The sequence below is a fragment of the Panicum virgatum genome, chromosome 9K (genome assembly GCF_016808335.1).
Source record: "Panicum virgatum strain AP13 chromosome 9K, P.virgatum_v5, whole genome shotgun sequence".
Classification (NCBI taxonomy): domain Eukaryota; kingdom Viridiplantae; phylum Streptophyta; class Magnoliopsida; order Poales; family Poaceae; genus Panicum; species Panicum virgatum.
Genome location: NC_053144.1, coordinates 19,914,081 through 19,936,501, shown reverse-complemented (window position 1 = coordinate 19,936,501; position 22,421 = coordinate 19,914,081). Strand labels below are relative to the sequence as shown.

General features: G+C 46.0%; 3 protein-coding genes across 5 annotated transcripts; all 3 read left to right on the top strand.

The window, feature by feature from the left end:
• The first annotated feature begins 425 nt into the window (after positions 1-425).
• Positions 426-2,899, top strand: LOC120650643 (protochlorophyllide reductase B, chloroplastic). The gene is made up of 4 exons (XM_039927821.1): positions 426-604; positions 745-831; positions 1,453-1,978; positions 2,078-2,899. Exons 1-4 carry the CDS (start codon positions 548-550, stop codon positions 2,590-2,592), a joined length of 1,185 nt encoding a protein of 394 aa, XP_039783755.1. The 5' UTR covers positions 426-547; the 3' UTR covers positions 2,593-2,899.
• A 1,687-nt stretch (positions 2,900-4,586) lies between these two features.
• Positions 4,587-15,149, top strand: LOC120650641 (wings apart-like protein 1). 2 transcript variants are annotated; one of them, XM_039927819.1, is made up of 13 exons: positions 4,587-5,203; positions 6,282-6,381; positions 7,082-7,415; positions 9,830-9,942; positions 10,590-10,718; positions 10,888-10,981; positions 11,081-11,152; positions 11,376-12,034; positions 12,879-13,186; positions 13,336-13,480; positions 14,104-14,201; positions 14,300-14,381; positions 14,648-15,149. In XM_039927819.1, the coding sequence occupies exons 1-13, from the start codon at positions 4,731-4,733 to the stop codon at positions 14,729-14,731; spliced, it is 2,691 nt and encodes an 896-aa protein (XP_039783753.1). In that variant the 5' UTR covers positions 4,587-4,730; the 3' UTR covers positions 14,732-15,149. The 2 variants fall into 2 exon arrangements, with proteins under 2 accessions (XP_039783753.1, XP_039783754.1); XM_039927820.1 differs by having other exon boundaries at positions 4,647-5,203; positions 11,379-12,034.
• An 843-nt stretch (positions 15,150-15,992) lies between these two features.
• On the top strand, positions 15,993-19,607 carry LOC120650640 (1-acyl-sn-glycerol-3-phosphate acyltransferase BAT2, chloroplastic-like). 2 transcript variants are annotated; one of them, XR_005665730.1, is made up of 6 exons: positions 16,001-16,350; positions 16,465-16,650; positions 16,892-17,298; positions 17,624-17,725; positions 17,817-18,117; positions 18,989-19,607. XR_005665730.1 is itself a non-coding variant. In XM_039927818.1 (5 exons), exons 1-5 carry the CDS (start codon positions 16,272-16,274, stop codon positions 18,042-18,044), a joined length of 1,002 nt encoding a protein of 333 aa, XP_039783752.1. In that variant the 5' UTR covers positions 15,993-16,271; the 3' UTR covers positions 18,045-18,525. The 2 variants fall into 2 exon arrangements, 1 of the variants encoding a protein (XP_039783752.1); XM_039927818.1 differs by lacking the exon at positions 18,989-19,607 and having other exon boundaries at positions 15,993-16,350; positions 17,817-18,525.
• Positions 19,608-22,421: the final 2,814 nt, after the last annotated feature.

The window sequence follows — 22,421 nt, the reverse complement described above, 5'->3', positions numbered from 1 at the left end:
GTGTAACTTTTCGAGACGAATCTAATGACGGTAATTAACCCATGATTGGCTACAGTGATGCTACAGTACCATCTTTTAATTGTGCAGTCAAAGATCTTATTAGATTGGTCTCGCGAATTTACCAGGAGTCCGGTTTTATAATTAGACTTCATTTAATACTCTAAATTAGTGGTCAAAGATAAAAAAAAAAATTCGCCCCTGGCCAAACGCGGCCAGAGTGTCTCTCTCGATCGACTCGGCGACTGGTCCTGCCGCCGCGAGACCCGAGAAGCCCCGCCCATCCACCAACAACTCACGCTCCAGAACCGTCCCGATCGCTGCGGCGAACAGCGACGGGAATCCCGCCGCCGCCCTCCCATTGGCCGGGCCGGTGCCAGCTCGGCGCTGCGTGGCCGAACCCCACCACGCACCCCTATCCTGTTATCGCCACCGCCTCCGGCCGCGAATAAGAAACATCCCCGCCGCCGCGCCTCGCTTTCCCATCTTCTCCCCGCCGAAGAACCCCCAGTCCGTGATAATCTCGCACTTGCCTTCGCCCCGGTCGGCCATGGCTCTCCAGGCGGCGACGTCCTTCCTCCCCTCGGCCCTCTCCGCGCGCAAGGAGGTGAGCCGTGGGAGCTTTTTCTCTGTGCGTTCTCGTTTCGCCCGGCCGGCGAGCACCCCGGCCGCGGCTGCGGTGAGCGAACTGTTGTTGCGTGCTCCGGTGGCGCTGACTGCGGTTGCAAATGCTGGTGCGGCGTGCAGGGGTCGGTGAAGGACTCGGCGTTCCTGGGTGTTCGTCTCGCGGATGGCCTCAAGCTGGAGACCAGCGCTCTGGGCCAGCGCGCCAAGGTATAATTAAAGTTCGGGGCTGCTTCTGCTGCTCTGTTATCTGTTGATTCTGTTCTCAAGTCCCTCCGTTTCAGCGAGCTTCAATTCAACTCCTCCCTTGGACGCGAATGTGCTCAGCTACTAGTTACTGCTTGTCTGTGTCCACTGTCAGTGAGGCCACGTATGCCTAATTCACAGGTATATCCTTGTCAAAGTACTCCGTAGATTGCCGTTGCCCGTAATGGCCACTGGAAGAAACTGGTAATCTTTGAACTCGTAACCGGGCAGTGCTCTACTGCTGTCTCCGAGTCCAGCTGTTCGATTGCTGCTGTTCCTCGTCATATAGAGAACTCGCAAGATTGTTACTGTTCGATTGACTAGATGCAGAAGAGCTGTGTAACTGTCACCTTGCCACTTGTGCTCAAATTTGAGATTTAGAAAAGCTGTCTAGTTATCACCAAACACCAATTCACAACCAGTCTTGTGAGCGATGCCAGTGTGGCCATATTTGGCTTCAGAACTAGTAGTCTACATGTTTGCTATTCCTCGTGCATTTCTGTCAGTTGTCTCCGACTCCGTCACTAATATAACTCACGATATGATGCCTGTAATGTAACTGAAATGTGCACACAACACCTGCAGAGGGTGAGCACGTCGGTGGCCATCCGCGCGCAGACGGCGGCGGTGTCCTCCCCGTCGGTGACCCCCGCGTCGCCGTCGGGCAAGAAGACCCTCCGCAAGGGCACCGCAGTCATCACCGGCGCGTCGTCGGGCCTCGGCCTGGCCACGGCGAAGGCCCTGGCGGAGACCGGCAAGTGGCACGTCATCATGGCGTGCCGCGACTTCCTCAAGGCGTCGCGCGCGGCCACGGCGGCTGGCATGGACAAGGGCAGCTACACCATCGTGCACCTGGACCTGGCCTCCCTGGACAGCGTCCGCCAGTTCGTGAAGAACGTGCGGCAGCTGGAGATGCCCATCGACGTGGTGGTGTGCAACGCCGCCGTGTACCAGCCCACCGCCAAGGAGCCGTCCTACACCGCCGACGGCTTCGAGATGAGCGTCGGCGTCAACCACCTCGGCCACTTCCTCCTCGCCCGTGAGCTCCTCAGCGACCTTCAGTCCTCCGACTACCCCTCCAAGCGCCTCATCATCGTCGGCTCCATCACCGGTACGTGGCGAGCGATCCTCCGGCCACGACGGCGGCGATCATTCCTCTTTTTTTTTTCTTGGACGCCCGACAATTGAATGGTCGTCATCGATCGAGCAGGGAACACGAACACGCTGGCCGGGAACGTGCCGCCGAAGGCGAACCTGGGCGACCTGCGCGGGCTCGCCGGCGGCCTGAACGGCGTGGGCAGCTCGGTGATGATCGACGGCGGGGAGTTCGACGGCGCCAAGGCGTACAAGGACAGCAAGGTGTGCAACATGCTGACGATGCAGGAGTTCCACCGGCGGTACCACGAGGAGACGGGCGTGACCTTCGCGTCGCTCTACCCGGGGTGCATCGCCACCACGGGGCTGTTCCGGGAGCACATCCCGCTGTTCCGGCTGCTGTTCCCGCCGTTCCAGAAGTACATCACCAAGGGGTACGTCTCCGAGGAGGAGGCCGGGAAGCGGCTGGCGCAGGTTGTGAGCGACCCCAGCCTCACCAAGTCCGGCGTCTACTGGAGCTGGAACAAGAACTCGGCGTCCTTCGAGAACCAGCTCTCCGAGGAGGCCAGCGACGCCGACAAGGCCAAGAAGCTCTGGGAGATCAGCGAGAAGCTCGTCGGCCTGGCATGATCGATCGATGTGCTGCATCACCATGGCCGGCGCCGGCAGCCGGCGGCAGTTTTTTCTTTTTTTAATTCCACCCCTAGGACAAGTTCGCTAGTTGATCTCAGACAGTGTGATGCCGCCGCGTCAAGAGGGCCGAGAACACAAGTGTGTACACGTGTACAATACTAGTATATTCTGCTCCTGACCGTGATGGTTTTTGCAGTGGACTGTAACTCTAGCCTTTTGCTCTGCTTTGGTCATAGATTATTACTGGTAATAAGAGGTTACTATTTGGCTGCCAAAATTAAATCAGGCGATTGCCTTTGAGCAACTTCAGATTTGTTTCCCTTTCTTTCTTGGGGACATGGCACGTCTTCTGTTCCTTCGAGTTCTTGAGGAATTTCTTACCCAGCAAATTATTTTTTGTCAAGTGCTCCTAGCACAGTACGAAGGGTCGAAATGCCGAATGTTCGAAAATATGCAATTCAGTACATGTGCATACAGAAATTGAAGGCCTAGTACAGTACCTAGAGTCCTGGAAAGGGAAAGTCTCAAACCAGCAGACCAGGTAGCAAATCTGTGGGCGCTTCGCCTGTTTGATGACGTGGCAAAACAGAGTACTTTATTCACGCCGTCTGAGCCTGACCGCCGGCAGCACACGCCGATGGCATGCTACGGCGAACCGCTCCCTGGCGCTGCTCATGAACCGGTTCTATGGATCCGCGACACAAGTTCAAAAAAATTGCACGGCGGGTGACGGAGATGCAATTGACATGAGCTCCAGAGCAACAGCTGCAGTTCTCTCTCCCTCTTGTTTTTTTCTCACACTAAACTCACAACAAATCAGCACTAGCAACCAGCCACAGCCTGCCGAACAGGATGAAGAGTTTGAAATGCCCTCTCGAATCGAGGATTGAGCCCCGCGGGCCCCAAAGGCGGGGCAAACCTGCTACCAATTGCTAGGGCAAGGAGAAAAACATATGGCTTCAGCTTCTCCGCTGCGTTTTCTCTGATGAAACTGAATCTGTTTTGGAAAAATATTTGACGAAACCGCTTATTACTATTCTTCATAAATACTCCATCCATTTCAAATTATAGATCGTCTTTTTGAACCTCAAGTTTGACCACTCGTCTTATTTAAAACAATTTGTACAAACATAGTCAATTTTAAATTATTCTTGAAGAATTTGTATTGATAAAGTAAGCCACGACAAAAGAAATGATATTTTGCACAAATTTTTGAGTAAGACAAGTGATCAAACTTGAGATTAAAAAAAGTCAAACAATCTATAATTTAGAACGTAGAGAGTAGATAAAAAAGATGAAGCTGATGAAACTAGCATTTTTTAGCTCCTCCTGGTAGTGCAAGTTGTCTACAGTTTCACGAGATACTTTACGCACGAAGCCGTTTACAAAATGCTTTTTGTTTCCCCAGTTTTAGGTGTAGCCATCGGTGAAATTATTTCAAAAAAATTATGCCAAAGGGGGCCTTGATCAAGTCAAGCTTTGATTCAGATCATATGACAGTATTTCGTTTCTTTTTAACCATTTCACATATGAATAGGGATGGACTTTATCTTATTGGAAACTATAATTTTTTTACTCCCATTAAAGTTTTTAACCCATATCAGGAGTATCTAATAAAGTTAATACGGCTTTCATTAAGTATTTAACCCATGAAACTGCTCCAAAGAATTTTTGAAACAAGATATGCTCACAAGCTCTAGAAAAAATCAGAGAAAGTAAAAAAAAATCGTAATCTTTTCGTGGTTTACCGTTGGCTTGATGCTAACATCAGCACCGGAGATCTGACGGCTGGAAACCCGCCTTGCGGCCACCGCCATCCTGTGCGGCCAACAACCCGAGGCGAAAGCGGCCGAAACCGGCTGAAACGGACAAACCCAACCAAACACATCGCGAGGGCCCCACCCATCAGCGACAATCCTCCGCGAGCCGGAGCCGGAGCCGAGCTCCCCCAATTCCCCAAGGCCAAGCAGGCTGCGTCTGCCCTCCCCACCTCGCAATTCCCAAATCCGCATCAGCCGCAACGCCAAGCAAACGCCCCCCGGACGGAACCCAAACCCACACCACACCCAAATCTCCCTCCCTCCCTCCTCGCCGTGCACGCGCAGGCGCAGCGCATCGACGACGGTGCGGGCGCCATGATCGTGCGCACGTACGGGCGCAGATCCCGCTCCTTCTCCGACGGCGGGGGCGGGGTCTCGTCCTCGCAGGACGCGTTCGACTTCGACGCCGACGACGACGTGCTGGGGTCGTCGGCCTCGCAGCCGCTCCCGCTCCCGCCGTCGCAGGAGTCCTCCTCGATGTGGGAATTCGACGAGGACCCGCCCCCGCCGCCGCCGCAGCCCCGGCAGGAGGCGAGGCGGCGCGGGCGGGGCGGGGCAAGAAGAGGAGGGTGGGAGCTCGCGGTCGCGGAACCCCCCGCGGTGGCGCCGTCGGCTACGCTGATGGAGGCGGAGGAGTACGGGGAGATGATGGAGAGCGTGGACGAGGTCACGTTCGCGCTCGACGGCCTCCGCCCCGCCGCACAGAGGCGGACGCGACGGGCCAGCCTGCTTTCGCTGCTCGGGATCTGCGCCTCCGCCGAGCGCCGCCGCGTGCTCCGGGTCCAGGGGTGAGTGCGCCAAAGGCGTCTCTTTTCCTTTCCGCTCTGCAAAGAACAGCAATTAGTTTCTTGCTCGTCATTCTTGGCAATCTTGACCTTAAAATCGTTAACCATAATGGTGTTGTCGTACGATTAGGGCTCAAGATTAGGGTTTCTTTCGAGAAAGGAACCACCTTTCTGCCTTTGGACCACGAGCTTCCTTTGTTTACTTGGTTTCGCGGTATACGGCTAATTCCTCACTTGACACAGAAATGGTGTTACGGCTCAATGATTTCCTGTTCGATTGCTTGAATATACGAGCTGTTATTCCTCTTACGTTGTATACTCTCTGTTGGTGCATAACAAGCCTGAGGATCACTTCATCGTGTTTAATACCAATGGGTTTAAGTATGCATTTGAGCTGCCTAGGAACATTTCTAGCAGTTTGGTCTCTTATTTAGCTGAACATCCTATCTTGCATGGTTCCAGAAGCAGTACCATGGCTGGTGACTACAATTGCCTAGAAACTGATATTTGTTGTTTGAATTATCTCTGCTCAGCTCAAGCATCATTGCATTTATCTACAGTATGGTGTTTGGCAGAAACACAAACTATTGAAGTGTAGCTAAATGTTCCTCCGTAATCGTCTATGACTATTTTGGGTGACTTTTGGTAATTAGGCAGGTTTCCAGTCGTTTTGATTCAACAGGAATGCCAATTGTTTTGTAAACTGAAATGTAATCAGAGCTGGAAATCAGTATTTTACTCTTATCCTCAACATTGGATCAACACTGATGCTGTACACGGCACTTTTAGTTAAAGACATAATTCCTTGGTTTGCATAAGAGCTGCAGGGTATCTATTTTACTGTCTGAATTGATCTTCAATTTCTCTAGCAAGGTCAAATGGCAGTTCATAGTCTCTCAAAAGACCATAGAAATAGTTAGGTAATCATGAAGTTCACAACTTGCCCAGTGCTAAAGATGCTCGGCTAAATTAATATCACTGTTCAACAAACACAGTACTAGATTTCATCATTATGGAGTTTTTACACCATTTTCCATTTTATTACTTATTGCCTTCCTTTTTTTTTGGTTATATTCTGTAGATTGCTACAGCAAATTATCGATGCTATTTTGGTTCTGGACATTGATGATCCTCCCTGCGCTATTGCTACAGGAGCTCTTTTATTTGTTTTGGCAAGCGATGTGAGTACCTCGTAATCTCAGTCTACATGCTTCCCTGCATGCTGCGTTCCAATTTGTTATGCATATTAAATATGTCTGCTATCTCTTAAGTCACTGAGCTATTAACAAGGTGGAAAAGCTATTTCTTTCTGCTGTGTTTCTCTTAGAAGCAGCCACTTGATTTCTCATTACAAAGACTGACATGTCATATGAGAATATCAGTCAAGAAATAACATGCTTTTAATCTCAATAATTTCTAGTAACTGGAATTTATGTGGAAGTAAATCTCAGGCAGAGTTGGTATTTATCTTTTTCATTAGTTTGACCAATATGACTGTGTGTCCTGTTTTAAAAGATGTAAAATTTAATTACCCTTGAGGAGTTCTCTTTCGTTACTTCCGGTAATTTTCATTTTTCACTGGACATTTTGACTTTTCATGGTCTTTGAAATGCAACTTTGGCCATTATTGTTATAACTTTATTTTAAGGTACTATAATAAAATTATAACTTTATGGAAGCATTGTAACAAAAAAGGTAATGGTATTTTCATTTAGCAAATCTATATACATCTAACCATATAAATGGTCAACTGGTCAACTTTTAGATATTTGATGGCAAGGATTCTAGAATGTCATGTAATAAAGAACTGAGGTAATGATATTTTTGCTGAATATTCGCATCAGTATGAATTCTGCTTATTCTTGTTCCCTCTTTCCTCAGGTCCAAGACAATAATTTGCTGGATTCAGAAACTTGTGTTCATTTCCTTCTTAAATTGTTAAACCCTCCGGTGAATGTTGTTGATGCCAAAGCGCCATCAATAGGTTCCAAACTTCTTGGAATCAGTAAATTTCAAATGCTTAATGGTGCAAATAAAGATGCTGACTCTAGTTCGGAGGACATCCTTTCCAAAGTTGAAGAAATCCTCTTAAGCTGCAAAGAGATCAAGCCACTAGACAGGGATGGCAGGAGAACAGCAAGGCCAGAATTGTGTTCGAAGTGGCTCGCTTTGTTGACAATGGAAAAGGCTTGCTTGTCTGCTGTTGGATTAGAGGGTAAGTTCTTTATCCCTTTAGGTCTGTTATTTTATTGATCAAAACAACTAAATCAAATAATAATAAGTAACTTATGTTTACATTATTACATGAATGCTTTTGTCTGGCTCTTGTTTCACCACTGTCTTTTGTTTGGTGGCTTATTTAGAATCAGAAAAATTCTAAATTACTCCCCTGAACTATAGCCAAAGTCTGGATCCGGTTTCTAGTAGTGGGATAAAGTTTTAACTTGAAATTTTACAAGATGATAGTATACATCATAACACATCCTAGAAAAAATATATCATAATTTTTTATCATTAGTTTGATAGGTTAGGATATTTAATAGTAAATTAATCATTGGAGTTCAAATTATATGAAAAATAATGATGAAAATATGCATTGTGATGTTCACTACTACCCTGCAAAATTTGAATTAAAATTCAACTTGTGTATGGAGAAAGAAAAAAGACAAATTGTATTATGGGGTAAAATGAACTAAATTGCACAGTTTAGGGGGTAAATTGAACCAATTTATAATTTAGGGGGTTATTCAGACTTTGGCTACACTTGAAGGGAGTAAATTGAACTTTTCCTTAAGAATTTGGGGGGGGGGGTTGTAGGAAAGGTAGGATGCGTATAATGCGGTCGATTGTATTGCAATGAGCCCCTTGGGCGGTATATATAGGAGTACAAGGCTTGGAGGGCAAGACACCTCCCCTAGAAATAAGGAAGCCTATCACGGGATTACATCAATCCTAAACTACCATATCTGGAGTTGCCTAATATACTCTAACATCCCCCCGCAGTCGTAGCGGTAGCAACACGAACGGTCACACTGGAGAACAATGGAGATGTATCCCCCCTGCAGTCGGAATGCCGGTGCGAAAGCTTTGACTGGAGACTCATGCAGATGATAGCCCTTTAGTGCCGTAGTAGCCGAAGTCGAGGTGGACGTGGTCGAAGCCGTGGAGGGGGCGCCGGTGCGAAAGCTTTGACTGTAAACTCAGTAGCTTCTTGCCGAAGACAGCAGCAGGACGGTGCGGCGGATGACGAAGGTAGACGGCGCGGTTTGCGACTTAGGTCACGCTCAGGACAGGGGTGGCGACGGTGCAGGTTGCAGCAAGTATCGCGCTCAGATCAGGGGTGGCGACGACGTCTTCCTTCAGGAACATCGGCGGCGATGTCCGCGCGAGAACGGCTGGAGGCGCGGAGGTGGATCGAGCGCCTGCTTGACGAAGACCGGCGGCGAGTGGCGCCACCGCCTGAAAAGGCGATGACACCGGTAGGGTGGCTTGATCACGAACGTCGTTGCTGCAGCCTGGAGGGCGCAACAACAACCTCGTCCTTTGGGAGGGTCGACGATGGATCGAAGACGAACGGCAGGGCGACGCAAACCCGATAACGAATCGGGAAAAACCTAAGAAAAACACACAGCAGCAGCAGGGTGACTTCCGAGTACAATCTCGGGTGCCGTAGCGAATTCCTCTCTCCTCCTTGTCTCTTCCCCGCGTGGTCAACACGGGACAGAGAAAACAGAGGAGATTGGAAAACCCGAGCGGCTCTCCTCCGATCGTCAGGCCAAGATCCGCCCCCGCAGCCGCGTCTTCTCGAGAAGCAGAGGCGGCGCTGGGGGAGGAAGGGCGGCGGCCGATGGCGCAGGGGAGGTAGCCGGCGAGGGAAGGGCGGTGGGGCGGAGCCCACGACGCGGCGGCCCGTCCGCCCGATGGCGCGGTCTTGGCTCCTCCCCTCCAGCCGCACACGCGCGCGGTGCGCAGGCCGTGCGGCAGCACTGGGAGGGGCTCCCCCCCTCGGCAGCCGCGCACGCGCGCTGTCGTGCGGCGGCGGCGGCGGCGGCGCTGGGAGGGGGGCTGGCCTGAGACGCGGAAGGGGCGGGGAAGCCGTGAGCGGGGCCGGGGACGACGACGCAGAGGCGGCGGCGGCCCAAGGCGGGGCCATGGCGATGCCGACGAGCGACGCGGCCACGGCGACGGTAGAGGACAGCCCTCCTGCTGCTTGTGGACGGCGGCGCGGATCAGAGGGATCCGCGGCGCATCCTAGGAGGGCGCTGCCCCCAGCGGAGACCGATCTCCCCGGGGGCGGCGCGACGGCAGCGGAAGCGGCGGCGGCTAGGTTAGGATCTAAAACCTAGACGTCTGATGCCATGTAGGAAAGATATGATGCGTATAATGCGGTCGATTGTATTGCAACGAGCCCCTTGGGCGGTATATATAGGAGTACAAGGCTTGGAGGGCAAGACACCTCCCCCTAGAGATAAGGAAGGCTATCACGGGATTACATCAATCCTAAACTACCATATCTGGAGTTGCCTAATATACTCTAACAGGGTGCAATGTGCATCTGTTCATTGAACAAACCTGCACTAGTAGCAATGTTGCTATCATTACACTGAAGTGTTATAACATTTTTTTCAGAGACATCTGACATGGTGACCAGAATTGGGGGAAATTTCAAAGAAACGTTAAGGCAGTCAGGTGGTCTTGATAATATCTTTAATGTTATGGTGAATTGCCATTCAGAACTGGAGGTAAGACCTCATTTTTGTGGTACCTTTTTGTTCTTTAACAGGTTTAGACAAAACTATTAATTTGGCACTATTTGTTTTGCTATGGCAAAGGATTATGAACTTTGGAACTTTGTTTTCCGGCTTCAATATGCTTAGAGCCGCAATTCAAAAGAAGATTATTTTCGGCACCTGAAAACATGTTGCAACACAGTGTCATGATGTGAAAATTGATTTGGTTGAAATGTTTTAGATTCAGCACAGAGATTACTTGAACCTTGTCTTACTGTGAGTCTGTGAGTAGAAGTATCATTTTGGACTATGGAAGTTTGGACTTTGGAGAAACAATCGAGTAATATGCCTTGAAATTTAAACTTCCTGTCTGATATGCTCTCAAGATGATATATACTTAATGCGAATCGCGTCCAAAAGAGTCATCAAATGTTTTTTTTTCTAATGCTATTGAGTGTTACAATTCCGTTGATATTCGCCTTGCCTGGACATTCCAGAACTCTAATACTGACTTTCTTTAGTATTTTCATATTTTATCCTTAGGGTGACAATCAATTCGTTTGTCCCCATATTTACATAATACATGTTACTTGTATCATGCATTTGTGCTAAGTGACTGCAATAATAATCTGTGACTTATGGCTAACCTTGTCTATCAGAGACTTGTAAAGGAGACCTCCACTACGGCTGTGGAGCTAAAGGAAGGAACACCTTTGCAAAGTGCTGCACTCCTCTTGAAATGTTTTAAAATTTTGGAGAATGCCACATTTCTAAGCGACAATAACAAGGTAATTTTCTGAATCCTTTTTGTTCAATTTCCTTCTTACTTGTCAACAATGTTTTCTAATTTTTTGTGCTTATCTGCAGTAATAGTGTTACCATGTACTGCTGCTAACTTTTATTATTCCTGTACAAAGTGTCTTAAGCTCTTAACTCATATTTTCCCCCCTGTTCCAGACCCATTTGCTCCGCATGAGTCGTAAATTGAGCCCTAAGGGCTCCTCACTTCCTTTTATTGGTGTTGTTCTCAATACTATTGAATTACTATCAGGTACGTGGTTATAATGATTTAATATTACTACTTACACTTAAATGAAAAGCCTGTTGCACCCTTTGATAATTAAATATGACGTAATATCCTTTGCTGCAGCTCTTTCTCTCCTTCAGAACAGTTCCACTGTTTCCAGAAAAGTACCCAATGGGGGCTGCTCTGGTAATAAAGGTACCATTTGACCATTTCTTTGTATATTTATATTTTCTTTGCTATGTTATCCTGAATATCGATATTCGCCCTTTTATGTTTCAATTTCAGTACAGTAGTTAAGCTATCTGGCACACCAGTGGTGTGGATAAACTGTGCTGTTATCTTTCTGTGTCATGGTAAAAAATATTTGTTCCCTTCAAAAGTTTTAGCATACTTACATTTTCTTCATTGCATTGTGCAGCAGACAGTAGAGGTGCAAATTTATTGAATCATCATGGCAAGTGCAAGAACCCAGCAGAAAAAGGCCTTTTGCTGAATCCAAGGCGCAAAAATTGCTTGTCCTCCAAATCTGAAGTTTCTCATATTATTATCTCTTCTAGTAGTGATGTCTGTGAGTCACAAAGGATGCTAGATTGTTCTCCCTCAATTTCGAGCAATGGGGCATCAAGTGAATCATTTGTCGAGAAACACAGCAACGGTGTTGGTTTGAAGCTCAATGTAAGAAAGGATCGTTCTAAAGCTAATCCAATCAGAGGCTCAACTGGTTGGATTTCTATAAGAGCACAAACTTCTGGTAGGAACTCCAGAGAAATGGCAAAAAAGCGCCGTCTATCTGAAAGTATGGATACAGATTTGGGCAATAGTGGTGATGATCCGTTTGCATTTGATGATGTTGATCAAGAACCTTCAAATTGGGATTTGTTTGGTCCGAAAAGGAAATCACCACAGAAGCGAGCAAAACGAGCTAATGGAGAAGTGCTCAACGATTGTGGGACTGCAGCAATTGTAAGTCCTGAATCATGTCATCCTGAAGATATTTATCATTCAGGTACAACATTTGATTCCAAGGCTGAAGATGAGTCCAGTCTTTTGGAAGATTGCCTTTTGGCATCCGTTAAGGTAATTAATCATGTTTCTGTTCAGTTTTTCTTGTCTTGGTTTAGCTATATTCTTTGTTGTCTGGCATTACTTAATTTTTGGTAAAAAGATGTTGAAGTTGTTTATCCTTTTGATGGCTGCCAATTGCTGAGGTTTTTCTGCACGATTTGTCAGGCATTTATCATTTTTATTCTATGTATTCACATCCACCACAAATCGTTCACCATTCCTGACAGATATTAGTTGTTTGTGGGATGCTATCTATGCTTGAGCAACAGGTGAGGTTAATACTAACATTTGTGCAGTATGGTGCATTATTACGACATGCTGCCACTGGCTCAGCACCTACCAAACTGTTGATACTTGATGATTTAATGTTTGATATTGTGGTTAAAGTTGTAATTTTCATACTAGGCAGGATACTGAGCTGCTGATAGAGTTGCATAAATGCTTAGTAGATAAGATACGTCTCGTTTGTATGGAAAAAGTAACCTATCTTCCCTAGCTTGTTTGCTTATGAGTGCCCTTCAAGCTTTAGTAAGCTTATATACCGCCTGAGATGTTTTAATATTTTAGCATCCTAAATCTTTTTGAGATTATATTTAAGTGAGGGGCTTTATTTTTGTTGTAGATCCAAGCTTAACTGTACATGTTTTAGCCTGTCTTGCAACAATATTCTTACACATTAGTTTTAGCCTGTCTTGTTATTTTTGGTCGTTGTTAGAGTTTTGATCAGCTGACAGTTTGCGGAACTTTACCAAACAGACATCTTTTGCAGTAGGCTGGTGGCATACTAGCGAGAGGTATTTGTTTTTATATGTTTGCAATAAGATGTATCTGACAACTTCCATTAATTTTATGGCAGGTTCTTATGAACTTGGCAAATGACAACCCATATGGTTGCGAACAGATCGCGTCTTGTGGTGGAATTAATACCATGGCCTCCTTGATCATTAAGCATTTCCCGTCATTTGATTTTTCCATGAACAAGAACAATCAACTGAAAGAAAGAGTGTCCTCTGGTCAAGATGTCAATTATCAAAACCTGTCGTCTTCCCAGAACAGCAAGGCACAACAACTCCAAACTAAGCAATTGCGAGACCATGAACTTGATTTTCTGGTTGCTATATTGGGACTGCTTGTCAACCTTGTGGAGAAAGATAGCCTTAATAGGTAGGTAGTGCCTTTTCTAGCCTCTGTTCCATTTGCTTCATTCATGTCCATATTACTGTTTTGCCTGTGTTTTGCCTGTTTCTTGGATCAGGCGCATTTCTATACTTACTCTAGTCAATATCTGTATGTCTAAATGTACCTGGCTACAGGATACGGCTTGCGAATGCCCGTGTTGCTGTCAACACATCTCAAAATCCAGATAGCGAAGAGGTACAGAGGGATGTCATTCCCCTGCTCTGTTCAATATTCTTAGGGAGTCAAGGTTCAGCGGAAACTGCTGAAGCTATATCACCGGTAATTCTCATCCTCAAGTTTTTATATGTTATTACAACATAACAAAGCTAGGATCTCACTTCAAGATAGATTTGCATGCTTGCAAATGGCATAGAACTAATGCACATGTTATATCAGCAAGACAGGCTGCCCTTATCTTGGCAGTCCACCACATACTGTATATATAGACCGTGCACTTAATGTCTCTGTTGTTCTATTTCTAACAATACCTATTCCTAGGTGTTGTGATTCTTCAGTTAATATGATCTACAGTGTTTTGGTCATATCACTTTCCCTTGCCATGTTCCCCCTCATCAAAGCACTGAATTTTCATGACGATACCATCCTTTTTGTTCCTATTCCTGCTATTTTGTATCCTGTTTTGATGTTACCTATATAATGAGTATCAGTTGATAGTTATGTTGTCAAAAGGAACACCAGAAATGTAATAAGAAGTTTATAGAGAGATTGCCAAGAGCTTTAGTTGAAACTCAGAGTTAAATCAACACCTTTTAGTCCTTGGTTTGCAATGCAATATATCACTCTTCTATATGCTGTATTTGTACATGATTCCTAGAAAGGTTTAACTGCATATCATTTTGGCTTTTGTGAATCATTGTTTAATTGTTGTTTGTAATTGTTAGGATGATGAAGAATCTTTGTTGCAAGGAGCGCGTGAAGCTGAAATGATGATTGTAGAGGCCTATGCAGCACTTGTGCTTGCTTTTCTTTCAACAGAAAGGTTCGTGATCTGCGTTGTTTAGTAATGTTTGTTAAATTGTTATGATTATAATTTAAACCCCATGGTGATTAACTTGAATTGTCTATTTGCTTCAACAGTATGAAGGTTAGAGAAGCCATTACCAGTTGCCTTCCAAACAACAGCTTGAAGATTCTTGTTCCTGTGCTGGAGAAATTTGTGGTATGTGCAAAATTTCTGAACTGCCAAGAACTGTCTTGCACAAAGTTTGAAAGATACACAAGCTACCATTTTGGGGAATCAATAGTTTCTCATGTCCTTAGATTGTACTCCTATTCCTTATGATGTTTGCGTCTAGAAAACTTTTTTTTTGGCATCTTAATAGATTTTGTGGTGTGTTCCCATTTTCTGCTGCTCCAGACATTTGATATCTTTCTGTGTCTGCTTTGAGCTCAACATGATAATTTACCCTCCGTGTACTCTTGCAGACATTTCATCTGCAGCTCAACATGATGACACAGGAGACACATTCATCCGTCACTGAAGTCATCGAAAGATGCAGACTATCATAGAAGTGCGAAGAGGCCCCCTGTACAGATTAACTGGCCTCTTTGCAGCCAAAGCTCACACAGGTGTTGCTCGTCACCTGGCCGGGGCACGGTAGATGGACACCGGAGGCTGACCTGCAGTGGGCTTGGGAGCTAACAGTGATTTGATTATTTCCTTTTGTGTCCTGCTGTTGTTTTGATCCTGTTTTTAGTTTCTTGTTCACCTCCCTCCAAATCTTGTTGTTTCTCATATCGTAGGAATAGCGCCTATGTTTAGTGTATAATAACAGCATAGGGGATGTAATTTGTCTGTTTCAGGTGTCCTGCATAGCCAGGTGTCCTGCCTAGCCATACAGTTTGTACTTTTGTCACATGTAATCAGTGACCACACAAGCCTGATCTTCTGGAATCAGAACGATCTCATGATATCCGTGCAGTTTTAGTTTGTGTCTCCCCCTGAAATGCCGCCTTTGGCTAGAGTGGATGCTGCACTACAATCAGTGGATACTAGTTCGCCATGTGGCGTTTCGCTGCTGATACAAGTCTTGTGTTTGTCAGGTTGTTACTATGGAAGTGGTGATTTATCTGTAGTCTGTATCAGCAGCAGCAATACCGCTGCGATAAAGCTTTTTCGGATCCGGCAATCTGCTCTGATACACCGTCAGTTGAAACAAAAACGGCTGGCGCTCGAGCTATGCCGCGTCCGGCACAAACAAGAGAGCACGAGCATGCCCGGCCGGGGACACAGGAAGGACAACGCCGGCCGCCCACGGGTGAAGAATTCCAAATAGGCAGCTTCGAAAACCACGATAGCACGCCGACCCCAGCCTAAGGTTGGGCGGCCAACTGGCTAGCTCTGCCTGATGGCACTCCCAGTCCAGGTCGCTGGTTCGATTTCCAATCGGGACGAATTTTCTTGTGGGCAAAAAAATCTCGCTCGCTGTGCTCGCCGCAAGGTTTGACCCTTTCGGTTATGGGTCAGAATTCGGGGGATTTTTCCGCGAGTGAAACCGTGTTACTTCCTCTTAATAAAAAACAGTTAGGTCGGTTGACCCCTCCGGCCGCGTTTTAGCACGCCGACCCAGTTTGTCCAACGTGCCACGTGGCCCACGTCAAATCAAAACAGACAAGCCGAGCCCCACGAGCGCCGGCCGGGGGTCTGGTCTGGTGGCTGGGGCCCACTAGCCAGCCGCCGCCACGGCCCCACCGGTGGCCCGGCCTCGCCGTCGCCGGCGCCCGCGCGCGGACATCTAGCCGCCCATCCGCGCGCGCCCACGCGTCCGCTGACGCACAGGCACGCACCCTGCCCAATCCCAATCCCCCCTCGTCTCCTCCGCGCCCGGCTCGAGTCCCCACGGCTTTATCCCATCCTCTCCAGCGAGGCCCCCACATCCCTCTCCCTCCCACACCGAAAAGGCCGCGCGCGGCGACACGGCCTGATCCACCCCGCCTCCACGTTCGCCACGTGCGCGCCACCTCTCCCGGCCCCGGCCGCCTCCGTCGCGAGATCGCGAGCCCGCCGTTCGCAGGTCGCGGCAGCGAGTAGGAGGCGGGCGGGCGGGCCATGGGGACGCTCCTCCGGCCGGGGCCCGCCGCGGCCGCCGCGTCGCCAATCTCCATCGCCTCCTCCTCCTCGGCCCACGGTACTGCCGCCTCGCCACTCTGCTCGGGCGCCAGCCGCCAGGCTCTCTCCGGCGCTAGCTTCGGTGCTGATCTTATCTTATTGATGGATGGTTGGTCGCTTGGTTGGCTCGTAGCGGTGGCTGGCGGGGGACGCGCATGGAGCTCGCGGCATCGGGTGTCGGTGGTAGCCTTCCGGTCCCCGAGCCCGCAGGTTCTGGCGATGAGGTGGCGGCGTCGGAGAGATACGGCTGTGCTCTCGGATGCTGTCGCCGGTGGCGCGGCCGCCGCCGCAGCAGGGGATTCCACGCAGGCGCTGTCAGGTATTCAGCTTAATTACTGAATACGTCGAAATGTTTTTTTACCGTTTTAAAATGGTGATGATCTGGCTTATTGGAATAGTGGGCGGGGCGACTTGTACCTCGGCAAAGGGGAAAGTTATGAGCGTAGAAATCATCGACCTTTTGTGAACCTTGTGTGAAATGAACTGTCTATGGAGATAAATGCTAGAGACCAAATTCTAGAATTGGATTTCCTTGTGCTAACTTGAAATTATTTTGACAGACCTGCAAGTGGCTTCAAGAGTCAGAGGGGCTTGCTTCTATTTGGTGACTGCAGTTGCAGCAATCTTTTTGTTTGTAGCTATGGTTGCGGTTCATCCACTCGTGTTGCTACTTGATCGGTACCGCAGAAGAGCGCAGCATTACATTGCGAAAATTTGGGCTACTTTGACGATTTCCATGTTCTACAAGCTCGAGGTTGAGGGAATGGAGAATCTACCTCCAAATAGCAGCCCTGCTGTCTATGTTGCTAACCATCAGAGCTTCTTGGATATCTATACCCTTCTAACTCTAGGGAGGTGCTTCAAGTTTATAAGCAAGACCAGTATCTTTATGTTTCCTATTATAGGGTGGGCAATGTATCTCCTGGGTGTGATTCCTCTGCGGCGTATGGACAGCAGAAGCCAGCTGGTATGAGTAAATTCATCCCTTTTAGATATAATTTAGATTAAATTGTTATGAAGCTATATTTTCTGGACCCTCTGTTTTATTTAGAGGGACACGTCAGACAATTTGTTTGGTAATTGGCCTAACATGCTCCATTTTTGTTAACACACTTTGGCATTTGGTTTGAAACAAATAAACAAACCAGATAACCAACTTTATATAGTGTCATTTTTAGCATTAATATACATTATATTTTGCAGTTAAGCCTTCTCTAATTCTTTCCATCTTACTCTATCTTACTTTTCAACTATCTCCACGTTTCGCCATAACATTGGTTTTGTAAATGTAGGATTGTCTCAAACGGTGTGTGGACTTGGTTGGAAAAGGAGCTTCCGTATTTTTCTTTCCCGAGGGGACTCGAAGTAAAGATGGCAAGTTAGGTGTATTTAAGGTTAGGTTCTATCAAAGTAGTTCTTATTTCTCTGCATTTTATGCTTTTTACTTTTCTCCGAGCAGTGACATGCTGTTATAATTATTCTCAGCGAGGCGCATTCAGTGTTGCCACAAAGACCGGTGCTCCTGTGATACCTATTACTCTTATCGGGACTGGGAAATTGATGCCTTCTGGAATGGAAGGCATCCTCAATTCAGGTTCAGTAAAGGTTATTATTCACCGACCTATTCAAGGGAATAATGCAGAAACATTATGTTCCGAAGCAAGGAATGTGATAGCAGACACTCTTCTTCTACATGGTTATGGAGTGCGCTAAAGCAATTGGGTGCTTTGGTCTATTTCCAGGAAGACATTCCAAGGCAAGTACTTGAGGCAAAGCTTGTTGCCAGGTACTGATGCTAACTACCTACTCTGATATTTCGAGAAGCTAGGCAATATTTGATCTTCAGGAGTTCTGGTTGCTCTTTGTTTATGATTTATTCCAAAAAAAAAGTTTGTTTATGCACTGTAATTGCCCGAGATCTTTCTGTGCTGAAGATATTTGAGGCTGTTATCCACTGCAACACTAGAGTAGACCTTTGAAAATAATGGAACTGATTGACGCTGGAGGTGTACTTGCTCTTTGTACTTCCATCTTTTTTCTTTGATATATAAATTATTAGTACTCCCAAGTCCCACCGGTCACAAGTATAAGAAGTTTAGGACACTGATACTGTCTACATGGTGCAACTTTTACCAGCAATTTCTGAAAAATATATTTATTTATTAAGAAATATAAATATGTCATGAATTTGTTTACATGATGAATCCAGTATCATCAACCTTGGCTTGTCAAACTATTCATACTATTTATAATTTTAACTATTTGTGGTCAAAGCTAAACAAGTTTGACCTAGGGCAAACCTAAAACTACTTATGTTTGGGATCGGAGTATAAAATGTGCTCTTCCTATGGCAGCAACTTTAAATATCAGGTGCAATGGTGCATTGCCTCCGCCGGTGCAAATTAGCTTGTACATCTGTGCTCTGAAGAATGTGATTTTGGTGCTTGTTCACTCATGTGCAGTGTTCTTATACATTCAAATAGCTGTAGCAAAGCGAACACTACATATGATCTCTTCCTAGCAAATATTAGCCACTAAAAGATCACATGCGTGATTCGTCAAATATTAGGATTCGCCAAATATTAGCCATATGATCTCTTCCATATGGCTTGTACGATTGTATCAGGTTTTATATGCTTTTATCTTCTTTGCTGCAGGATGTAAATGCAGGAGGGAGAAAAAAAAAAGGCTGGAACTCGATTGGTAGTTGTAGCTTGTGGTCCAATGTTGTAATCCCCTTTCAATCACTGCGTTCGGCTAGTCTTCTCCTCTCCAGCGCTACAGTAATTTCTTCTCACACCACTCCAGCCACCAGCTCCAGCCAGCCCAACAATATTTTTCTCTCACCCTATTCCAGCTCCAGCCTGCCGAACGCAGAGATGACCACATGGAAAAGGCAGAGAGGTCATCTTCATTCGATGGAAAATAAAGCCCATGTGAAATTTGCCATTTTTGCAATGGAATTCCCCCCTTGGTTTGGACCTGGACTGGCCAGCCGGGGACTTCGAAAAGTAGTTTGGTTCAAAGTCGAACATGGGAGCATCAATGCCCCCTTCTTTTACTGGATCTTGATGTAGCCGGCCGAAGGCTTCCTAACAAGACTTGTCGGTTGCCTACTTTGCAGCTTTGCCGGTGTCTGGTTCCGAACTGAATCGTTCTTTTATCTTCGCTTTTCTCAATTGTTTTTTATCTATTTATTTCTTTTCTTGCTTTTGTATGAATCAGTGGTTTAATCGCTTTATGATTATCAATGAATATATAAGGTAGAGGATCGTACACTTTCTACCATTTTGACAAAAGCAAAATGCTGAATCGGGGATCGGCTCTTCTCTAGTACTCTGAATGCCAGAATCTGTAAGTGGACAGCGATTAGCCAATTGTGCATGTGGCCTCAGTACAACGAACCAAAGGGAGAAAAAAAACATAAAATTCTATGGCTACAGATTCGTGAGGATTGAAGGCAAAACCGATACGTGATGATTGAGGCAAAATCAGTGTCGTGCATGAAGAGGGCTACTACGCATTGCGTTTTTTTTATTTTTATATTTTTCAAAATTATTTTTTACAGAAATATATTTTCAGTTTCATAATTTACAGTTATGTACCCCTACCGCCCGGTTGCAGGGCGGTCGGCCCCCTGCCACCCTCCTGCAGGGCGGTAGGGACCTAAATGTAAATAAAATTTATTTTTAATCATATTTAGATCTTTAGAGGAGCCTGCCGCCTCTCTGCCGGGCGGCAGGTACCTGCCGCCCGATGGCGGGGCGGTAGGGCAGGCAAAAGTTTATTTCTTTTTTAGTTTCCAAAACAGTGAACTTCTAAATTTAATTAAAAATCATAGAAAAATTAGAAAAATACAAACTAAATTTTGTTAGGTTTATTAAATCAAGATCTAAAGAGGAAAAATACTCATGCATGTGAAATGTCAATTTTACCCCTGTTAAAATTTTAGGTTGTGTTTAATCTAGTTTATTTTGTATCTGTTGTTCTGTTTGTCTAAAAATTTTGTGGTAGCCTACTCTTTGCATGTGTATTCCACTGGAAAATTTTCAGGTGCATAGCCTAGGTGCATATTTGTGGATCTATTATTGTTGAATTTCCATCATTTAGCCCTATGATGGAAATCCAACAATAATAGATCCACAAACATACACCTAGGCTATGCATCTGAAAATTTTCCAGTGGAATACACATGCAAAGAGTAGGCTACCACAAAATTTTCAGGATTTTTAGACAAACAGAACAACAAATATAAAATAAACTAGATTAAACACAACCTAAAATTTTAGCAGGGGCAAAATTGACATTTCACATGCATGAGTATTTTTCCTCTGTAGATCTTGATTTATGAAACCTAACAAAATTTAGTTTGCGTTTTTATGATTTTTCTATGATTTTTATTTGAATTTAGAATTTCACTGTTTTGGAAATTAAAAAAGAAATAAACTTTTGCCTGCCCTACTGCCCTGCCACTGGGCGGCAGGTACCTGCCGCCCGACAGGGGGGCGGCAGGCACCCGCCAAAGACCTCTGCGCAAAAAAATTATTTTTATTTACATATAGGTCCCTACCGCCCCTCTGCCGGGCGGCAGGCCCCCTGCCGCCCCCCTGCCGGGCGGTAGGGGTATAGAACTGTAAAATCTAAAACCAAAAATATATTTCTGTAATTTTTTTTTTGAAAATATAAAAATAAAGAAGACGCACTAGGCATTCGTGTTGGGCTACATGGGCTACTACATAGAACCTGTTGGGCTCGCGGACGTCTCTTGGAAAATTTTCGGGCCTAGTGGTGGTCCTTTATCGTAGAGTCTTGTATAATTAGAAGCCTTTAAGTCTCTTTATGTTTATGTACCACATTGGCTTCTGTATACAAGAAATAAAGTACCACATTGGCTACGGAGACGTGACCAGCACCGGTAATATAGGAATCGCGAACCCCGGCAAGCAGACCACGCGGAGTGCGTGGTTAGCGACCTTAACATTATTGAGAAAATTCAAAACACATTACATGATGTGCTTAGCGTTTTGTGTTTTCTTGTTTTTATTTCATTGTGTTCAGTGAAGTATTTTGAATTTTTGATGATCCCAATCTCGTGGGAAAATAACGTCCATGTGGATTTTCGCCTATTTTGAAATGAAACCCTACAGATTGGCCATCATCTGACAGAATAATGTCAAAACTGGAGAAAAGGAATGGTCTCTTGCTTAAAGATGTGAACCAACTCGGATGTCCTAGTTGCTGTGCCAGCAGCCTCGGACAGCTATATCTCCCATGTTCTGGATGCGACAATGGCGGAAGCCTCGGCATTGAGAGATGCCCTGCTATTGGCCCAGCAGATCGGCTGCTCTCGTGTGCAAATCCAAGCTGATTGTTCAGAGGTGGTAGATACAATGCTTGACGGTGGTTTTTCAGCCACGGCGTCAGCTGCTATTTTTGAGGAGTGTAATCATCTCTGGGAGGAGTTTGCTGCAATCTCCATCACTCATTGTCATAAGAAGAGTAATCAAGTAGCTCATGAGCTGGCTAGGCAAGCAAGATTAGAGAGAAATTCTTGTATTTGGATAGATGACCCCCCAGCATCTGTCCGACAACTGCTTGTAAACGATGTAACTATCCTATCAGATCAATAAAGCTTGCCGGAAGGCTTAATTCAAAAAAAATAAAAAAAGGGCTCGTGCAAGAGAAGAGGAGGTTGAGGAGACAAATGCATGAGGCTGTTGTTGCTTGAGCTCTTGATCGTGCTAGTTGCCCTTGATCGACTGATCGTCCCTATTATCAATGAGACGACGACAGAAGTTTAGTTCTGCTGCTGTTGCCCTCTTTCAATGCAAACAGGGTGCTGTCGTGCTAGACGTTTTACTCGGAAAGAATTGTGTCAATTTTACAATTTCTCTACTTTATATGACTTCGTAGCAATGGCGCTAGTAGCCCCCGTGAAGTATTTATTTAGTGAAAGTGCAGGGAATAGAACAGGCGAAGTCCTTGTTAGCAAAAGGTGATGGTTGGATGGAGAGCGAGCCCTTGACGGAGCAAACCACCTTCCGCATACAACAACCAGATTTACGATCAGGACCATCACACCGGATTTAC

Excerpts from the sequence above, each read along its gene's own strand:
- LOC120650643 (XM_039927821.1), top strand. The coding sequence starts at position 548 with ATGGCTCTCCAGGCGGCGACGTCCTTCCTCCCCTCGGCCCTCTCCGCG. Across the intron at positions 605-744 it reads CCCTCTCCGCGCGCAAGGAG|GGGTCGGTGAAGGACTCGGC; the intron begins GTGAGCCGTGGG and ends TGCGGCGTGCAG. Across the intron at positions 1,979-2,077 it reads CATCGTCGGCTCCATCACCG|GGAACACGAACACGCTGGCC; the intron begins GTACGTGGCGAG and ends TCGATCGAGCAG.
- LOC120650641 (XM_039927819.1), top strand. The coding sequence starts at position 4,731 with ATGATCGTGCGCACGTACGGGCGCAGATCCCGCTCCTTCTCCGACGGC. Across the intron at positions 9,943-10,589 it reads ATTGCCATTCAGAACTGGAG|AGACTTGTAAAGGAGACCTC; the intron begins GTAAGACCTCAT and ends CTTGTCTATCAG. Across the intron at positions 14,202-14,299 it reads GCTTTTCTTTCAACAGAAAG|TATGAAGGTTAGAGAAGCCA; the intron begins GTTCGTGATCTG and ends TTGCTTCAACAG.
- LOC120650640 (XM_039927818.1), top strand. The coding sequence starts at position 16,272 with ATGGGGACGCTCCTCCGGCCGGGGCCCGCCGCGGCCGCCGCGTCGCCA. Across the intron at positions 16,651-16,891 it reads TTCCACGCAGGCGCTGTCAG|ACCTGCAAGTGGCTTCAAGA; the intron begins GTATTCAGCTTA and ends TTATTTTGACAG. Across the intron at positions 17,726-17,816 it reads GCAAGTTAGGTGTATTTAAG|CGAGGCGCATTCAGTGTTGC; the intron begins GTTAGGTTCTAT and ends AATTATTCTCAG.